The 20792-nt window shown below is 36.4% G+C and overlaps 1 protein-coding gene across 1 annotated transcript in view; it reads right to left on the reverse strand.

Annotated features, from left to right (window-relative positions):
• Nucleotides 1–19524, reverse strand: part of LOC122796781 (macrophage mannose receptor 1-like) — a 1193236-nt gene extending 1173712 nt beyond the window's left edge. The window contains exon 1 of the mRNA XM_044065508.1: nt 19346–19524. Coding sequence (XP_043921443.1) covers nt 19346–19403 — 58 coding nt within the window. The 5' untranslated portion in view covers nt 19404–19524. The remainder of the gene's footprint in view (nt 1–19345) is intronic.
• Between the last annotated feature and the right edge of the window lie 1268 nt (nt 19525–20792).

Raw genomic sequence — 20792 nt, forward strand, 5'->3', positions numbered from 1 at the left:
TTCAAATCTTGTGGTCATTGTTAAGAGGGGTTGCTTCCCTAGATTAGCTAACATTTATTACTTCAGAACTGCTTCTTTTTCAAATCAACCAACTTAGTTGTGCCCACTCTTTGCAATATAAATAATGTTCTGCAGTTATTTTCTATAGGTTAATGACACTTAGCAGAAAAAGCTTGTCTAATATTAGTAAAGATTGAAAAGTGTGATACTTAATGAACTGACTACTTTGTGTTTTTGCCAGGAGTTCCTGTTCTTGTCTAGTAGACTATATAGTATGATAAATATAAGATTAATTCTAATTCAGGTAGCCTAGTTTAATATTATGGCAGATATCTATTTGTCCCTGTTGACTTTATTGCTGTTAATACCAAATGCACTTTGTATATTATGATTTTCCAAACTGCTTTTTTTCTTCATCTACTTGGCAATCTTTGTGTGTACAGCACTTATGCTCATTGAGTATGTACTGTCCTTACAACATTTGTTAAGGTTATATTGCATATCACCAAGTAATACCCCGACCCCATATACAAAAATGGGAAAAAGGTGTTGAGCATGGATGGATGGATCCATTTAAAAGAAGCATAATAAATGATGAATATTAGGCTTTCACCTTTAATTTTATAGTAATTTTATAAACGTATTAACACTTGGTGGTATGAATATTGGCTATTTGGTCACATTAACTACTGTTGATATGACAATCTGACCTCATATAAAAATGCAAAAAAAAGGGGGGGGTTGATGAAAATGACAATGCTGACATTCTAAATATGCTAGAAATGTCTTTCATATCTGTACCTTGGTTTGTACATTAAAATGCTTATTATGAATTGATTTAAGTGTATGGTGTGGAAGAAGTACTATGACAGGGCTAGCCACCCGACAGTGTAAACCTTGGCTGTGGATGAGTGTCAATGTTGAAGTGACACCCCAACCCCATGTGCAAAAATAGGAAAATGGAGTTGCAGATGGGTGGATGGATGGATGGATGGAAGTATCAATCCTTAGGTCATGTGACTATCAAATTTAGCTGTAACCTTCTTACAAGAATATTAACCTTATACTTATTCTACCATTTGTTTTAAATAAGACACATAATCTCTATTAAGCAGTTACCTTTATTTACAACAGTTCAAAATGTTATAACCTAACAGTAACTGAGACTATAAATGCAACTACTATAATGAGCAACATAAGTGATATACAGATATGCCCAACTACGAACATTCCTGTTAGATAAACGTCTTTAGTTAACCTTCTGTATCTTAGGTATTTGCAGTCATCATTAGTCTTGATACAGTCACTGGTTTAATCAGTCACTGGTTTAATCACTTAAAGTCAGACTAGCAGCAGTACGACTCAGAGATTGATGTAGCTCATGTTGAAGGCTTGATTTTTCAATAAAGACTTATGAAAAGATGCCAGCATCACCCTTTCTTCTGATTTTTGTAACAGGACATCCAAATGCAAAGGTACCTCTAACAATTTCAACAGATTCTTTCTGTTTCTGTAGGAGGGTTGTATATCTTAGCCTTTGTACTTATATGAGCTTGGAGAATCGGAACGGCCTCATATCATTGCTTGCATTTGTCATTTATTTGTAAAACTAGATTTCCAGCTATAATTTCACTATAGTTGCTAATTTTCCTAGCTTGTCATTGCAGTTTTTTTTTGTTTGTTTGTTTGTTTTTCCTGTTACAGCCCATCTGCAGTTTGTTTACTTCAGGACATATTTGAGGAAAAGAATGTGGCCCTTTGGACTACAGATGTTGACCTGTGAGTAGTTTTGGTTGCAAAAGTACTACAGGCGACAACGGATAATCAGTAATCTGCAGCCTCAGAGCTTTAAAACATTGTTCACAGTATGAACTACAATTTCATTCTACTTATTCAAATGAGGACACCAAGGGCCTAAAGTGATGTCTGAATATCCATTATTTAGTAAAATTATGTAACTAATCAGCTGCAGATGGAAGACCATTGCAAGATATAACTTCTAAAATAATAAAAACCACTGGCTGAATGGCAGACCAAAAAATGGCACTAAAATTTGGATTGTCTGAATGAATTAATGTTGACAAAACCTCTAACTTCCACCGACCTAGGACCAAGTTTGCATGCACAGGTGCTACTGCTGACTCCATTTCTACTCCCTTATTATGTTAATAATAATTTCTATTAAACAGAAAAAATGATCTAACAATGTGTCTAATAGAGCGCAATAAAAAATTATGTTGTGGTTAGCAATGTCTGCATATTTACCCAAAAACTCTCTCACACATTCAATGCCATCATCTCATGGTATAATCATAAACAATGACACTATATCAATGTTCAGCATGTAATAGTTTTTTTTCTGGTCATCTCAGGCTGACAGATACTGGGTGCCCTTTGAATGACACCAGAAACTAAGTTAATTGTTGAAGTCAATATTTTTTTGTTTATATTGAGGTATCATTCTAGGTGAAGGCAAAATTCTGCTTAAGGCTAGGGATATACCTGCCTGAGATGCATAATCAAAGAGCTCAGTTATACCTCTCTTCATTTAGTCCAGTGAGGTATGTCTCAAGTCATTCACACCAACTTGGACTCTGATGGAGTCATTACAAAGCTTGTTGATGAGAGACTTGAGTGTATGTATGATGTGGTGGATCCTGGCACCTGACAGAAAGCTGACTGTGACCTTTACTTATCCCACCTGGTAAGATGGAAATCTGTGTATCTCACAATTGAGTCGCCTATGACTAAGATGTTTGTTTTTGTTATCCATTAGGGGCTTGACTGATGAGACACTGGTGAGTAATATATTATGTGTGCTATGTTCTGCAGAGGATGTATTATGTGAAGCATGCTTGTGTTTGTGTTTGGGAGGTCTCTGATGTTTAGATAAGCTTCTTGTAAGGACCTATGCATATGTAGGTTTATGTGTTGTTAGTTTGCTATGTGCAGGAGGTGACAACCTGCTTATTATCAAATGAACGACTGGTGAATGAGAGAGCCTGGATTCTAGGTTCTTGCTATAGCTGCATCTCTCACATAATGAATTTGTGTGGACTAGTAGAAGTGAGTCATCAGTGTACATGAGGAAATTGCTACATTGCCTCAGGATGCCCATATTGACCATGGTGGCTGGAGAGACAGTGGGAAATTGCCCATCCATAATGATATGTAAGTTGATGTGGTCAGAAAACAGGGAGAGGACAGGAAGGACCAGGTAAATTAGAGCACAGAAGAAGTGGACAAAAACTATGAAGGGCTAGTCGGCAGAATCTGTGTTGGTACCTCAGGAACTTCACTGAATGTATCACCTGTCAGTGAGGGACAATCATGAGAACTCACCGATGGATCACCAGCACAGTACTAAGGGAAAATTTGCAGGCAAAAGTGTTTGCATTTATAACCACTAACATTGCCCACTGCTGTGTGGCAGTGCATGACGCTCAAACCTGGTGCTATGTAGCAAATGAGCACAGACTGATCTAAATATATTAACCACTAAAAAAGCTCAAAACTGAGCCCTGTTCCAGCAACCTTCAATCGTATGACTTCTACCTGGACACTCTTACCACTAGGGTGGAGGGGAACTCTCTCCAATAAAAGATGGCCTGATTTAGTGCTCAAGTTATACAAACAGAAGTAAATTCATCAGGTCTGAATCTAGTCCATGCTACAGCAAACAAAGTGCAAACATTTCAGAAAAAAAGTACAAATAAGCAGTGATATGGTAAAACTGCAGTTCAATAGTGCAACATACAATGAAAAATTCTACTTAAGTTTTGTAGAGAGCAGCAGATGGCTTGGATTTGCTTATGTAGCAAATGACAGCAAACTGATTTAAGCAAATTAACCAATATAAAAACTCAAAACTGAGCCCTATTCCAACAGTCTTCAATCAAATGACTTCTAACTGCACACTCCTGCCACTGGGGAGCAGGGGAACCCTCCCCAACTAAAGATGGCCTGTTTAGTGTTCAGGTTATACAAACATAACTAGATTCAGTAGGTCTGAATCTAGTCTATGCTACAGCAAAGTATACTAATTTCAAACAAAGTGCACCAATTTCAGAAAAAAAAAAAAAAACAGTTCAAACAAGCAGGCAAAATAAGCTTTCAACCAGCAATTCCCAGTGTGCTGTAGTAGGACATAGGGCTACAAGATAGCTCATCAGCATACGTGGCTTGAGGTACCCCAAATCCATTTTTATGGATGCAGATATCAAGTTACTGCTTCAGGTACTGTTCTACCTCAAACATAGTCCTTTGGATTCCTGCAGATATTAAAGAAAAAAAAGTGACAAACATTAAACCCTATAACAACTTTGTCTATATTTTTTTCATTTGGAATGTGATATTTATTTTGATGTTTTACACAGTCATAATAAAGTCATAGATTCTGTGATATGTGGAAACACTACTTATCCTTAATTTTAATGCAGGCAGGAATTTTTATTATATTATGTTATGTTATATTGGTTGCATCATTACCATTATATAAATACTGACTTTATTTATTTTTTTTGGGGGGGGGGTCTTCTCCCTGGTATTCCACTGAAAATGGGCCTACGCAGGTATTCCCCTTCAGTAAATAATAACAGGTATTATTATTATTATTATTACTTTTCAAATGACTAACATTTTCTCTTCTGCAATACACATGGCTGCATTACTTTTCAAACCCGTATCCTGGGATGAATCTTTTAACTGCGCCATCTGAATGCAGAGCAACATCTGTCACAAGTTTACTGCCACGCATGGCAGAGTTAGTAGTTCTTTTTGGTTTGGTTTACTTTTTATTTGAATGTTCTGCTCATAATCAGCTCTGACCTGAGCTTATTGCCATAGTGCAGATGTGGGACATTTACCTTCTATTTTCATTATTTCCTGTTTGACTTACTTCAAATTTTATAGGACAGGGAATTGTTTATAACTACGGCTAATTTGAAGAAAGACATGAAAAGATATTTCGTATTAAATAAATAAAAGCCTCTTGGGCATCTGAGTGATGTTTGCGTATACCTGCTTGGCAATGCAATGCTTACAATATACATTCTGTGCATCATATTTTTGTCAGTATTTATACTTCTATGTAATTTGTGATTGCAGAAAAGATTGAGTCATTCATGGTTCACAAAGTAGCTGGTGTCTGTGCTTCAATTATTTTGTACTATTTCATCTTTCAAAATCTAGTCTGATTCTGTTTAAAAATCCTTTATATCCTGCCTTCTGTCAATTTAAGCAGAACTTCTTCAATTTGTAATTCAACGTGTGCGCACACATTTTTCTAAAGAGAAATAATTAAAATATTGAGCTTACAATGCACTAAGTATATACAGACCAGCTAACCACCTGGCAGTGTAAACCTTGGTTCTAGATGATTGTCACTGTTGAAGTGACACTCCAGCCCCATGTGCAAAAATGAAAGGGTTCTGGATGGATGGATGGATGGATGGACAGAACAGTGGAAAACCACCATTTTGGCTTATTTTTGCTTCCAGGTTAAATACAATTTCTAAAAGAATACAAAGCAATTCAGGATGTCATAACACATAAAGGCAGATTGCTGAAAATAATCACATTCTTGAATCAACAGACTGCTGGAAACCACTAGAAATTGTTACATTTCCTGCTGACAGTTTGCCCAGTGTTAACAAGAAAATATCTTTGCAGTCATCCAAGTACATCTTACGCAAATATTTCCCAATACTGCTCATGCAGCACATAGTAAATAATATCTCTGATTTCAGGAATAAAAGTGCTGTTACTTCTTTTGCTGCCTTCAGCACACAGTTGGCCTGCCAATGACCTAAGTGATTTATGTAACTCTACAGCTTTTTTTACCACAACAGACCTATGAAACTATATTAATACACAGGTTATTGCTACAGACTTTTTTCTTGCAAGTAAAGAAAATAATGTGCAGTTATTAGTCAGAATAGTTCATTGTGCCTGAGAGAAGAACAGCATGACCAGGCCAACCTGCATTATACTGGTTGGATAGTCAGTAAACCAGCAGACTTAATATGCTGCTAATAATTTGTACATCTTTATGCTTTATGTTACTGTCTAATCTCACTCTGCAAGACCAGACTTGTTAAAACTCAGTGACAGTCTGCCTTGTAAGAATGAGGTGTCATCATCACATTTGGTAAAAAGTAATATTTGGGATGACATTATTATCAAGCGCATGCTATTCATTAGTTTTGCCATGGATAAAATATGTTGGGACATGACAAATGTCTACTCAGTCTCAATTTGTAATGCAGAGCAGACATTATGAGGCAACTTTTTTATCTCAGGACTATGATTGCTACTGTATACAAAGTCATAAATCATTGTTTACAAAACTTGAATCTTTTGGGGGCATTTTTTCAGGCTCCCTATCAGATGATCAAAACGCCATTTTCACGAATACGGAATGATCAACACATATTGCGCGAACTACGTAAACGCCAAACGTCCAAAACAGCAAAATCCGAAATGTCGAAGTGTTTTGGTTGGTCCATCTGCGGTATAGCTCCATAAGGTAAGTGTGCAATAGGTATGGACCTTAGGGTAGGTTGGGTGTTAAGGTAAGTGTATAGATAGGTAATGTATGTAAGATTTAGTGTAGTGTTAGAAGTAGGGCTTTGTTAAATGTATTTATGTGTATTATTTATTTTGTTAGGGTATATCTCTGTAGAGGAAGTGAGCGGTAGTTATGGACCTTACTGTTAGGGAGGGGTTAAGGATAGTGCATAGATAGTTGTGTATGTGGGGTTTAGTGTAGTGTTAGAAGTAGGGTTTTGTTAAATGTATTTATGTGTATTATTTATTTTGTTAGGATATATTTCTGCAGGGGAAGTGTGTGGTAGTTATGGACTTTAGGATTTGGGAGGGGTTAAGGATAGTGCATAGATAGTTGTGTATGTGGGGTTTAGTGTAGTGTTAGAAGTTGGGTTTTGGTGCTTTACTTTAGGGTAAAAAGTAGGGTTTGGTTAGTGTTTGTATGTGATTTATTTATTTTGTTTGGGTAGGTAGTATGTAGCGGGTGGTGGGGTTGGCCAACTATGACCGTTTGATGTTTTAAATTTTGCGGTTTAGTGCATTTGGTGTATTTGTGGTTCAATTAATACGTGTCGCTCTTTTGGTATTCGCTGTAATGGATTTTCGCGGAACTGATATAGACCCATTTTTTCATGTCTAGCAAAACGTTAAGTTGTCTGAAAGTTTTTCATTATTTGTGTCAGCTGAATTAGAATAGGCTAGAATGTACACCCCTGCATCGATGGCAAACACCCAACTTAACTTGGCATCACACTGACATTAATTTTGCTGGGCATTTATGGGGACAACATTTTTGGAGGTAGTTGTCACATGCTGCAAATAGCTAGAGATGTTTATCATGAACTTCACTACTTTTTTATGTAGTAAGATACATTTTTTGCCAGAACTAGAGTTCTACAGCAACTACTAAGTGATAATGGCCCACAGTTTGTGACACCTAATGTAAAGACATTCTTTTGTAAAATTTTTGACATATTACATCTGTCCCCTAGCATTTGGCTTACTGAGGAGCTTGCATAAAGAAGCACAGTGTGCCTTGGTAAATGAGAAGTCTATCCTCCAACAAAAGCTAGTCAAATTCTACTTCACATACCAGGCTGTTGTTCATGACACCACTAGCCAGATACCCCACCAGGAACATTGTTCATGGAACATCCTCTTCATTCACGAATGGCCTGGAAGTTATTTAAACCTTGATAGATTGTTCAAAACTGACATATCAGGCCAAGACTAAATAAACAATACTGCAAATTATCATAATGTAACCATGCTTTCAGATACTTAAAAAAATGATAATTATTCACAATTTTACTACATCAGAACTACATGCCAGTAATTATATGAGCCTCAACGTACACTGCTGTCTAACATTCTAATAATCTATCAAGTAACAGAGTCACATGTATAGCGATGCTAATCTCAGAGTATTAAAATGGCTAGAAGTTAATAAATACTTATATACTGCAGTCCAATATTCACATCACTTCACTACTGTTACTAACAGAGAATTTTACAATCACAACAAATGCATGCGCATTTAATACAATGCACACATTACATCAATACTGTTAGTAACATGGAAATGCTGCTTTAAATCGATGTATACTAATACAATGTACATATCACATCAATAGTGTTAGTAATATAGCATTTTACAACTCAATGCATACTTATGTACTACAATGTATACATGGTATTGGAACTGCTATTAACACAGAATGTCACAATCACAATAAATCAGTACATACTTATACAACGTACACATGACATCAATGCTTTTAGTATCATAAAATTTTACAACTACTAAAAATCAATTCATACTTATATAATACAATGTGCACATCACAGCAATACTGTTAGCAATACAGAATTTTTCAGCTGCTAAAAATCAGTACAATATAATACAATGTACACATCTATACTGTTAGTAACATATGCACTATATCATATAAACATATGTTATAAAAGAATGGTGGGCAATGCAGTTGGTTTCTTAACTGCACTTTCCTTTGCAGATGCTGACAACATTAACTAGTGAGAAACTGTCCTTCTAATATCATTCTTATTAACTGTGAGCATGAGTCTGTATTTTAATATAAAATTGATGCAACCATTGACAGTGCCTATGCATTAAATTATGTCAGGTTAACAAAATATAGTATTGGAGATCATCTTCATAATGACAATGTGAGCTACACACAAGGCACTCTGATGAAGTCTGGAGTGTGCCAGATGAAAGCGCTTAACCTTATATATATAGTTATATATATATATATATTTAGTGGTTTATACTACCATATATATATATGTATATACAACGGTGTTGGATATATCTTCTCAAAATGTTCAAACTCATTGGATCTGTGTTTTGCTGTTTGGAGTTTCGAGGTGGTTGTGCTTGCTTACAAATAAATAGATTTTGTTTTGAGATTTAACAGTTTGATATTAAACTATAAAAAACTTGTGCTGTAGATGTATAATTCCTGCAGCAGCTTCAGCACTAGTGCACACACACACACACACACCTGAAATATATATATATATATTGATATGACGATATATATATATATACACACACACACACACACACACACACACACACACACACACATATCTATACACACACACACACACACACACACACACACACACACATATATACATATATATATATATATATATATATATATATATATATATATATATATACATATATACACACACACACACACACACACACACACACACACACACACACACACACACACACACACACACACACATATAAAGGGATCTACATGGCTTTGTCAAAATCCCATATTATCGAATCACAGTTTGTCGACTCAAAGATCTGGGAAGATCTTTGTTGTTCCACTGCTTTGATGACGTGGGATTTCGATATTTTGAGTGTCGACAAACTGTGATTCGATGATATGGAATATATATATATATATATATATATATATATATTTTATATATATATATATATATATATATATATATACACATATATATATATATATATATATATATATATATATATATATATATATATATATATATATATGGGTCTACTTCTGTTCAAACCCATTTCAGTGAAAGTGCACTTAACCAAAAGTACACTTTTGCAAAGTATACTTTCGCGAATACTGGTTCATTGAACTGGAAATAAAAGTAAAAAACACTGCACCACCAAAGCATGATGCAGTGGGGATAAGGAAATATACTTGTTTCCCCTCTGTAGTACAATCTCGGAGTTAGTATATATAAGTAACAGTGATATGGGGGTGCAGCCCCCCACATGGGAGCTGCAGGGTGGCTTCCCCCCTTGCAAAAGCATGTTTGCAGTGTCTGAAATGGGTTTGTACTTCTGCTCTTTGAAAAAAATGTGTTTTTGTTGAACAGTAGACTTGTGTGTGTGTGTGTGTGTGTGTGTGTGTGTGTGTGTGTGTGTGTGTGTGTGCGCGCACTACAGAAGTAGTAGAGGTGACAGTGACTGAAGCTAATAAAAACTTGATCCAAGTATTATCTTCATAGCATCTATCACAGTTGATATCTTGGTAAATCCAAACCTTTATACACTATTTCTCTAAGATTGTACTGTTTGTATCATTTTGGGATAAATAATATGAGCACTACAGGAAAACATATATAGTTTGTTAAGTAAAGTTACACCCATCATCTGGAAGAGTGAAAGAGAACCTAAAATGTCCAATGAAAGTAGGAGATTATTTTCCTTTGCCTCTATTCAGTGTTTTCAGTGTCAAGTAGAAATTCTGCCATGATATTGTAGAGTAAACTAATTGGAAGATTCAAGCCTTCTGACTCATGCTGAAAAAAGTTGTGAAGAAGTTATAAGTTGCCATCACCAACTATTAATAACTACATTTTGTCGTACTATGGTGAACTACTTAGAAACTTTGTATAATAAGCATTGTCAGCTTATGAGGTATTAGGCAATCATGGGTAATAAAGGATAATTCAAAATAAAATGTAGGCTCCTGGGCTTTAACATACACTATACAACATACCAGCACATGGACATGGCACTGTCAGTATAAGTATAAAGTGTGGAGCAGGGCCCTGTTTTGTTACACACTGTGTTCCTCTAGTCAGCACTTGCTTGGGTACTGAATAATTCACTGTACCAGAACAAACTGCATGGAGTACAGCTGCAGTTAAATATACTTCTGTATAGCACAGAACATAGATTTTGATTACATGAAAGAATTACATGGTTCATCTTCTACGAATGGTTTATTGGTTATACTATAAGTTTTTTCTTATATAAAAGTCATCCTATGCACACACTCACATACTACAGAGACACCCTCATATATGCACGCTGAATACATTCCTGAATAAATTCACTGATTTTAGCCTAGGCACAGTTTGGAAAGGGAGGTGCAATTACTCATTACTCCTGCGGTTCATAGGTTCATAGGTTCATAGGTTCATACTAGGCTATCTGCCCAAGGGCATTTATACCCCCTTTAGTTTCAATAAAAATCATTTTTCTGTGCCTCTGTCAAGCAGTGACACTGAAGTAATCCCTGGCATCTCCCATCCATTGGTCAAGATTCCTCTTGAACAAGGCATTTTGTTCCACAGCATAGGAGTCTCTGGGTGATGAATCTGTCCGTGGTTCTGAGGGATCTAGATTTTTGAGGTGAAGCATATTCATCAAATCTGGGTTTGACATGGCCTTATATGTCAGGCACAGGTCACATGAGACTGAATAAAGCTGGAGTTCTTATAAGACATATTTTGAGACCCTTTATCCTTTTGGTGAGGAACTTTGGGGCCTTTCAAGCTGCATCAGGTGCCTGGTCAGATACATTGGGGCATTGTACTCAATCATAGGTCTAATGAGTGATGAGTACAGTTGATCTAGATGTGAATCCTTCATGATCTCAACTTGGGTCCCCAGATCCCTGATGACTTTTTCTGTGCTCACTGGATTGTCACCTATATGGTAGCTAGGGCCATGGCTCTGGCACCAGTTATCCGCTTCTGTGAGGCCCTTCTGGAGAATATCTGTGTCAGATGTTCCTGTGTTTGCTTGTACTTCAGAAATGTGGGACACCACTTGTGACAGGCTTTGAGTCTGACATGGCTCCAGCAACTCTGACCCTGTGGGTTCTGTCGCTAGCCAGTTTGCAACCCATCTTGTGATGTATGGGTTTACATTCAAGCTGATGAGTTTATGATACCTGAGTGGGGTCATCAATGGCCTTGGTGACTGTCTCGAAAAAGTCAACCAAGTTTAAGAGGCATGATCTGCCTTTGACAAAGCCAAACTGGGTTGGATCCAAAGTCTGCAAGTTCCCTATGTCTTTATTTATGAGTTCCATTATGATCCAGCCCATGGCTTTGCAGATAAGGAGGGTCTGTGGAGGCACCGCCCTTATGAAGTGGGACCACAGTCGCCGGCCGCCACCTTGGGTAATGATCCTGAGGTGAGGCTAAGATTAAACAGCTGTCCTAACTGTGGGTTTAATTCCTCGTTGAGTTCATGAAGCACACACCATCCGTCCCATGGATGCTGTGTTTTTGCCTTAGTGAGGGCAGTTCTCACCCTGAACCTGTCAGCCAGTATGTTAGCAATGTGTGTAGGTTCAGTAATTTTCACATCATTTTGAACTAATTCTGAGCATATCTGGGAGTTTCCTCCTAGGTTTCTAACATAGCTAAAGAAGGCCTTATGATTGTCTTTAGAGTCCATTTTTCTCTCAAAATTAGCCTTGGATGATTTTATGAGAGCTCTTAGTTTTTACTTATAATGATCAAAGGTGTCTTACCTTTCAAGGATTTTGCTCTATCTTGTAGTAGCTTCCTCCTTTGTTGTAGAGCTTGTTTATGGCTGGGGTCCACCAGACTGGACGCTTGCCTTTGGTACAGAGAGTCTTAGTTTTGTTTGGGATTGCCTGATCCATGCAGTCCTGTAGGTGCTGGTAGAAGGCATTTGTAAGTGATTCAGCGGTTTGAGTAATGTTTACCACTGGCTCAGGGGAGAAGTTTTTCACTGTGGTCTTTTTGTTTCAGGAGTTTATGATCTGATCTCACCAGTGTTGAACATTTTGATCCATGGTGACTAGTTGTTCCATGGCATTTGAGTTTATGAACTCCAGGAATCTTGTAGTGTTCGCAGTCTATTAGGGTAGTTGAAGTCACCTAGTATGATGGTGTTTGGAGATACATTTATCCCCTCCAATGTTTTCAGGAAGGCCATGTGAGGTTCCTGAGTTTGAGAGGGTGGCCTGTAACATGCTACAAATTGCAGAGCAGTCTTGCCTTATGGTTAATTGCACCTGGTCTCTCCGATGCATGTATGCTGCCACAAACTTTGAGGTGTGGGTGTCCTTTATGAATATGGACACCATGAGAGAAGTTTATATGCAGCCCTCTGAATTTCCTAACTTATCTCTTCTAAATGGGTCCTCTTGATATTGCATACATTTATTATTGCTATTACAGCTGCTATTAATAATTTAATATAGTACTCAGAATCTAAAGAATCTCTTTATTTATTCGAATATTTCTCTTATATTACCCATAATTTATTTCTTTGGCTAAGGAATTCATTCTAAGAACTTGACATCCTTCTTTCTTTATATGTCTCATGTTGTTTACCTTCTCTCATTTTTATAATCCACCTTTCAATTGACTTTGCCCTTTCTTCACAATTATGCAGACGAGGTATCCAAAAATGCACATAATACTGCACATAAATTGAAAGTTTTAACTTGATGTTCCTACTTACAAATCACCGTATTTCTCCCAGACAGTTTGCTTCTTTCAAGTTACTCATATTTGTTTTACTTAATATCCATTTATTATTGTGTGTTTCCATCTGACTTAGTTTTGTTTCACTGCATGTAAGTTTCAATAGTTACTCAGAAAGTATCCATCCTATTGCAGTTTTTACTGGCAGGAAACATTGTAATACATTGTGGACAGAGTTGTAGCAAGTGATTTTGGCACTTTTGTAACCACTTCCAGTTGGCGCCCCCCATCTGAGTGCTGCTTGTTACTTTTGCTGCATGGGCATATGTTGTTTGGGCATGTCCTTTGTTAGAATACAAGAAATGTGTTATACCCATCTGATGAAATAGGAAATAAACATGATGGAAGAACTGTGACTCTATGTTGAACTGTAAGACTCTAAGCTTAATATCATACCTCTTGCCCAAGTCGTAATCCTAAAACCCCTGTTGTTACCTCTAAAACCCCAGTTTTAACGTTAACATTAAAGCCTTAACCCTAACCAAAAAAAAAACCACATAACCACAAAACCAATCGAATCATGAAACTCAGCTCTGCCACGTGGCACTGTTCAGACAGCATAACTTGCAGTTATGCACTTCAAATCCAGTAGAAGTAATGCTGGCCATCAAAATCTTAGAACAACAAAGAGCTTATAAACTGTTATTAAGCTATCTCAATTTCCATCACTTATTGGATGGCTTGTAAATTGTCTCACTGTCAAACTACTGTTTTTTTAGAGATGGTTACCTTTAAGAGAAACAGAAGTTTGACAACCAGTTTATGTGCTGTCTAGTAAGTGATCAAAGTCATGATCTTTAAATGACAGCCTCTGAACTTTCAAACTTTGTTTTTATAAGATTTGGTATCTTCTACAATTTGGCATCTGGGCCAGGTGCTCCATTTGCCCCCAGCCTTCCAATGGCACTTACAGTAGATATAGACATTCTTGTGGGAGGGTTTAGCTTTCTTTTAAGGAATTAATTTAATTAGCTTTCTTTTAAGGAATTAATTTAATTAGCATAACCTGCATGCCGATTATAACCTACTGAGGACTTCATATATATTACACATACAATTCTACTCATGTTAAATATGGTTCCATGACTGTATTTGTTCTTTCATTTTCAATAGTTTATTCATTTAATTTTTAAATGTGTACATCAGTTATATTCACTAAATGATTCCTTTATATGCAAAGTACTGCTCTATGCTTACTTTCATGTTGCAGAGATTATGTTTCATCTGCATTTTTTTAAACTAGTATGCCTTTCATTTCAAATGATGTGCTAATAGACAGTTGTGCACTGTTTGTGTGATCAGAAACACGATCTACATAAGTACCCAAACCTTACCAGCACAGATAAATTTGTTTTATTGTTTTTAAATGGGTGCATTTGTATTACCCAAGACTGGACAGTACAGTGCCACAGCAGTGAGTATTGTTATCTCACAGCTGTTGGTTGTCCGTTTGGCTCTCAGCTGACATGCCTTTTAGTGGGGTCTCCTTATTCTCCTAGTCACTATGTGGATTGTTATTGGGTGTTACACTTCCCCTCCCACTTCCCAGAGATGTGCTGTAGGTTCATTAACAGTCCTCCAAAACTGCCTTTTGGTGGGCATGCTGTATATGGATGAACATGCAAGAGCATCTTGCAATGGGTCGGTACCCCTTTTAAGACTAGTTCACAACCTTTCAGCAATCAAGTGCAGGAAAAGGCTCTGTCTTCCTCATGACCCTGCAGTGGATTAAATGGGTTATCACAGAATGGATGAATGAATGAATGAATGAATGAACGAATGAATGAACGAATGAATGAATGAAAATTCAGAGTACCCAAGCCACCTGCTAGTAACACAGTGAATACAGTGTGTCAATGACCATCACATAATTTGTAAGTTGTACTACATTATCACATCATATTGGCCCTGTTAATACTTTTCAGTGCATACAATAATATAAAGTGCTACCTGGAGGTTGTACAAATGTACTGATGTTATCTTCCAGCTTTCTTTCATTCTCTTACTAAATACACATTATGTATAAAGACATGATCATAGGTGTTATAGAAGCATGCATTATCTCGCGTGGTTGTTGCACTAAGAAAATATAAATTAGTCAACCAGTACAAGGAAGTTATGCTTAAGACATGAGATACAATCATAACAGGCACTTGAGTAATGTATGTCGGCAGTGTATGCATATTATTCATGATTAAGTTATTTAATACTTTCAGCAATGGTGAACAATTGCAACAAAACACTGTCAAGTGTTCTTAACCGATTTTACTTCAAATCAGTGTTTTACTTAATATTTTTACATCTGTTTTATAATGTTTTATTTAATATTTTCACAGCTGTTTTACAAGTTTTACATCACATTTATGCTACAGATGGTGATATTACCATATTTTAGTGAGTTGTCATTCACCCTTTTCTAGCCCTGATACAAAAAATAATATTTCATTACTTATTAAGCTTGTCACATAATGATAATGAAAACTTATTTTACTTAGTGTCAACCTCCTATAACTTGTCCTTTGAGCTCTTCAATGAAGCATGTTGAAAATATGAAACAGCTATAAAATTATTAGAATGTTAACTGTGTATATTGATATTAAAAGCTCCCCCTTTAGGTTTCATGTCTTTGACTATTGAGGTATGCATAACTAAGTAATTAACATATGTAATACCTTGTGAATAACAGTGTATTTTATTTGTGACAAGAATTTAGTAGCCAACATTATAGACAGGCCTATAGAGTTACAGGCTGACAAATACATGTGGCATTATAGTGTATTTTACTTGTTTGTGTACATATGCATTAAAACCAAGGACACATCATTTATCATTCACAATTCATATTACTGTTGTTAATAAAGTAGTTGACAGGGGACCAAATGCTGCATAAAATACATTTTGTCTCAAAACGGGTACAGACTTTGTAGTGTTAAAAAACAGGACAGTATCATGCAAAATTTATATTACTATTCTTAATAATGGAGTTAACAGGGGTGCAAATGCTGTATATTCTGCATTTTATATCTCAAATAAACAGAGAGAGACTCTGTAGTAATAAATGCAAGGAAAAGTCTGTGCTGTTGTGATGAACAAATATTGATACTGGGTAGCTGTCTGTACTTTCAGCACAGAAGGTTGTGAACTGTTGAATTCTGAAGCTATTCAGTTATAGAGACTGTGTCGCACATCAGCACAAGACACAATCATCTACCTGTCACCCTTATTTTGTCTTAAAATGTATAAAAATCTGTTATAGAAAACATCCATATCACTTATGTTAAAATATACAATGTAAATGAAAAGAGTATTTTGAAATGTTGATGGTATAGATACATGTCAGAGGCTAATATGCAGGCAATGACATGTTTATAGACATCACTGACACCTTATGGTGTAAATTATGTGAAAATTGTGAGACCCATATGACTATTCATATTTATACAGCACTCACTTCATGGTTGTAACTCCTGGGCAAAACTTCTGGGTAGTTGTTGAGACAACTCTTTAACAACTTCATTTCAGATAACAATAAGCATGATAGAATTTTACTGATAGCCTGCAAACACAGTACACTGAATGGACTAAAGGTTATTATAGCAATAACCCATGCCTGGGTGTGGTAATGCTGGATTTACCCATGGTTGGTGTGGTTTGGTCATGAAGGCGAAGCCCGAGTGGCCAAACAAAGCCAGCCGTGGGTAAATCCAGCATTACCTACACCCAGGCGAGGGTTATTGCTATTATACAATGACATTATTTAAGAAAAAAAATAATTACTTTTCTTAAATAATGGCATTGTATAATGCCTCCTTGCTCCCCTTCCGCAGCTGTCTGGTATTTTGCAGCAGTTCTGATGTACTGCGCATGCGTATGCCTATGCAGTACATCAGAGCTGTGGGCAAAAGCAATGGAGAAAGCAAGATCTCCGTTGCTTTTTACAAACTGTTTATACGGTTACCACCTGTCCCACTTTGCGAGGGACAGTCCCTCTTTGGGCAGTTGTGTCCTGCAAAAAAATTGTAAAAATGGCAACTGTCCTGAAATATTAGGGCAAAATTATTTCCTATATTTTATGTAATAGTTGCATAAAACAGTTATTCTGCATCTGAAACACCTAAATGTTATAAGAAACAGAATAAGCAACTAAAATGCTACAAGAATAAGCTTTTATTCAGGCAAAAAAGTGAAGTTCTGTCCCTTGTACTGGCCATGGGTATGTTTTGGCCTGCAAAATTTGATGTTTCAACCACAATGGTTCCACTTTGGCCATTTGAAAAGGTGGCAACCCTAACTGTTTTGCTATGTTAAATGGGTTTAACACAGCGAGACAGTATGAAGAAATGGAGATCTTGTGTTCTCCGTTGCTGTAAAAAAAGAGTTATAGTAATGGAAAAAGTCCAGGCGTCCGGACCTTTTTCCATTACTATAACTCTGATTTACAACGTGCACGCTGACCAATCAGCGTGCACGTTTTTGAATATTAATGGGGGATCGTTGTATAATGACAATCAAACCACACCAGCCAGCGGTAAATCCTGATATATCTACCCGTAGACAAAGATTATTGCTTAAATGCAAGTCTGCAAAAACAACCATTTTTGAATTCATTCACTCAAAGAGATTTCATGGAAACTATAATATCTGTTGAAGAGTTTTAACCGTTTGTCAGTCAGATTTGTTGCACTATTTTTGAAGTTTATCAGAAAATAGTAGACACCTTCTGACTAAGCAATTTAAAACTAAGTACTGTTTCTTTAAAGTGAAAGGTTTTCTTTAAGTGGGCTGCATCCATGTAGTATGCTTTAAGAAAGATATGGGATTTATAATATATTAAGGTCACACTGTTAGATGCCTCTGATTATGAACATTTTTATTTACATACAACTGAATTTTTAAACTATGCCTATCATCCAAAGCTAAGATTCTCACTAGTCATAAAAACGTAACAAGTAGCTTGTGCTGTGTTTGGACAAAGTATTTAAAGTCACAATGTTTCCCTCTCTTTTGGACTACATTCCAAGTATGGACCATTTCATGCAAAACATATGAAAAATAAGGAAAAAATGTTTTACAACAAGCATATTTCCTGACTTCCTTTTACTGTATAAAACAACTGTATTCTATCTGAAACACTTTGATATGATGCAAAATAAAAATAACTAAAATTGTACAATTGTCGTTAACTGTGGTTGAGATTTCAGTTGCAAAATCTCATGGTTCCGTGAATTTCCCATTCTGAGAATTTGAAATAGGTGAGAATGCTAAGCACCCTCCAACAGCAACCACTTATTATAACGGGCATTCCTTTTATCAGCCATGTATTAAATAAGTCAGTTGAAGTCCTAAGCACAAATCTTTAACACAGGTGAAGAAAATACACATTACCTTTAAGTTCCCAGCCATTCATACTTATTTTGCAGACACACACACACACACACACACACACACACACACACACACACACACACACACACACACACACACACACACACACCATGTGCCTGTGCAGGCACACACTCTCACAAACACACAGACACACAGACATACACACCTACCCATGCAAACACACTCACTCTTGCATGCAAGAAATCCATATGTTTCTGTTCAGTTCTTGCTCTGATTCTGCACTTTTCTTGGTAAAACATATGGAGAAAATAGTCCTCTAAGAGTTAGTGTCCTAAATCAGATCTCTGTTTTTTCAGTAGTCTGTGCCTGTCAAGCATTATGAAAAGTAGCAAGTAAAAAAAAAATACTGTGTTGAATGTTGGTCTAATTACTTTCAGTAACCCGTCTTTCCTCATTTTAAAGTAGCTCCGTACACATGCAGATTTCATCACTACAGCTGGACTTTGTAACATCAACCAATAAGTTAACTAGTAACAGTACATATCTCACTTAATTTGCCAAATAATTACAAAATTAACCAGACATTTTGGTATACAAACTGGAAATAAAAGAACTATAAATCAGAAAAATATGTCACATTTCTGCCAACTGTATATGGCTAACTTACCTAATGTAGTAGAAAACTGAATGAAGAAAAGAAATAATATACAGCGTACTGCAATCATGATGTGAATCTCTTTCTTCTCTGAGCAAAAAATGTTATTTCCTGTAAGTTATTTTTAAGAAAATCCCTCTTACAATTTCCTAGCACAAAATACCTGCATCTAAAGCTGTGTCTTAAATATAAAATGCCTTACAATCTAAAACAGGAAATATCCTGTCACGTGGTTCACCCTGCTATGAAACTGGAATTCCTTAGACTAATTTCTAAAAAAAATGCAGCCGAACTAGGATGAGAGAGTGTAATGAATTTTTTACTTTCTGTACTTGTTTCTACATGCATGTTGTCATATGTATTCCCAATGTGAATTAGGATACAATCTGTTTTAGAATACAGAATAAGTTCTCAATTGTCAAGATTTTTGCATAATGCCTAGATTTTTGCTTCATGCTTTTGGTCTATTCCTCATAAAATTTGTAGTTTTCTGGCAAATCACTGAGAACTAAACTCACTAAATAATGACAGACATTTGAATTTCAGACTTCAGATCCTTCAGAAAATTCATGCTAATGCAAAACATATTATTCTAGTAACTTTCTAAGTTTATAAGAATAATATTTAAAATGTTATTTATTTCATTTATTTATTTATTTATTGACATTTGTTGACCAGGAAAGTGTAACTGGGTCAGAAATCCATTTTCAGTGCAGGCCCAGGGAGAAAAGCTCCACTAAAAGTACAGACATTTTGACAAATGAAGTTTGGCAACAAACTAAGTTGTCCCGGGACATCTTCATGGGGGGTTAGGTTAATATTAGGGGGAGTTAAGTGGGTTGTGGAGGTGAAAGGGTTAAGTGGAGGCAGGGATGGTTGGGAGGAAATGAGATAATGATGGGGAGGGGCTTAAGAGGATTAGTCTAGAGTAGCTGGGTTAAGCAATCACATTTGGCATGAACTTGCTATGGCAGGTTCTACATCCCAGACGACCTGTGGGTAATGGTATGGTCAGGTAGGCCTGGGAATGGTTCTGTAGGGAAGAGGTGGGTGATGCTTGTTAACATGGGTTAAGGGGGATGTTTATTGTTCGGTGTGACTTGTTGGCTGTTAGTATAATTACATTAATTTAGTATAACTACATTAATTGTCTGATTCCCAAAGGCTTGTTTTAGTATTAATATGCTCTCCGCTGAGTCTTTAGAGTAAGTAGTGTGGAATGTGATCTTTTACTTGGTGGTTTCCTGTTCTGGGGTATTAAGTCTTCATCTTGGTAATTTTAAGTGTGGATGTTGGGACCGGTGCGTGGTTAAATTTACTCGTTTCTGGTTTGTGTTGGCATTCTTGTTTGGTAGGGGTGTAGTGGCAAATGGTGAAGTGTTGCTGTTGCTTTGTTTCTTAAGGAGATTGAATGCCTGTTTCATGGGTTGAGAGTTTCCCCACAAGGAACTGTTGACAG

Source organism: Protopterus annectens, chromosome 3.part0, assembly GCF_019279795.1.
Source record: "Protopterus annectens isolate FY-2018-M chromosome 3.part0, PAN1.0, whole genome shotgun sequence".
NCBI classification, from domain to species: domain Eukaryota; kingdom Metazoa; phylum Chordata; order Ceratodontiformes; family Protopteridae; genus Protopterus; species Protopterus annectens.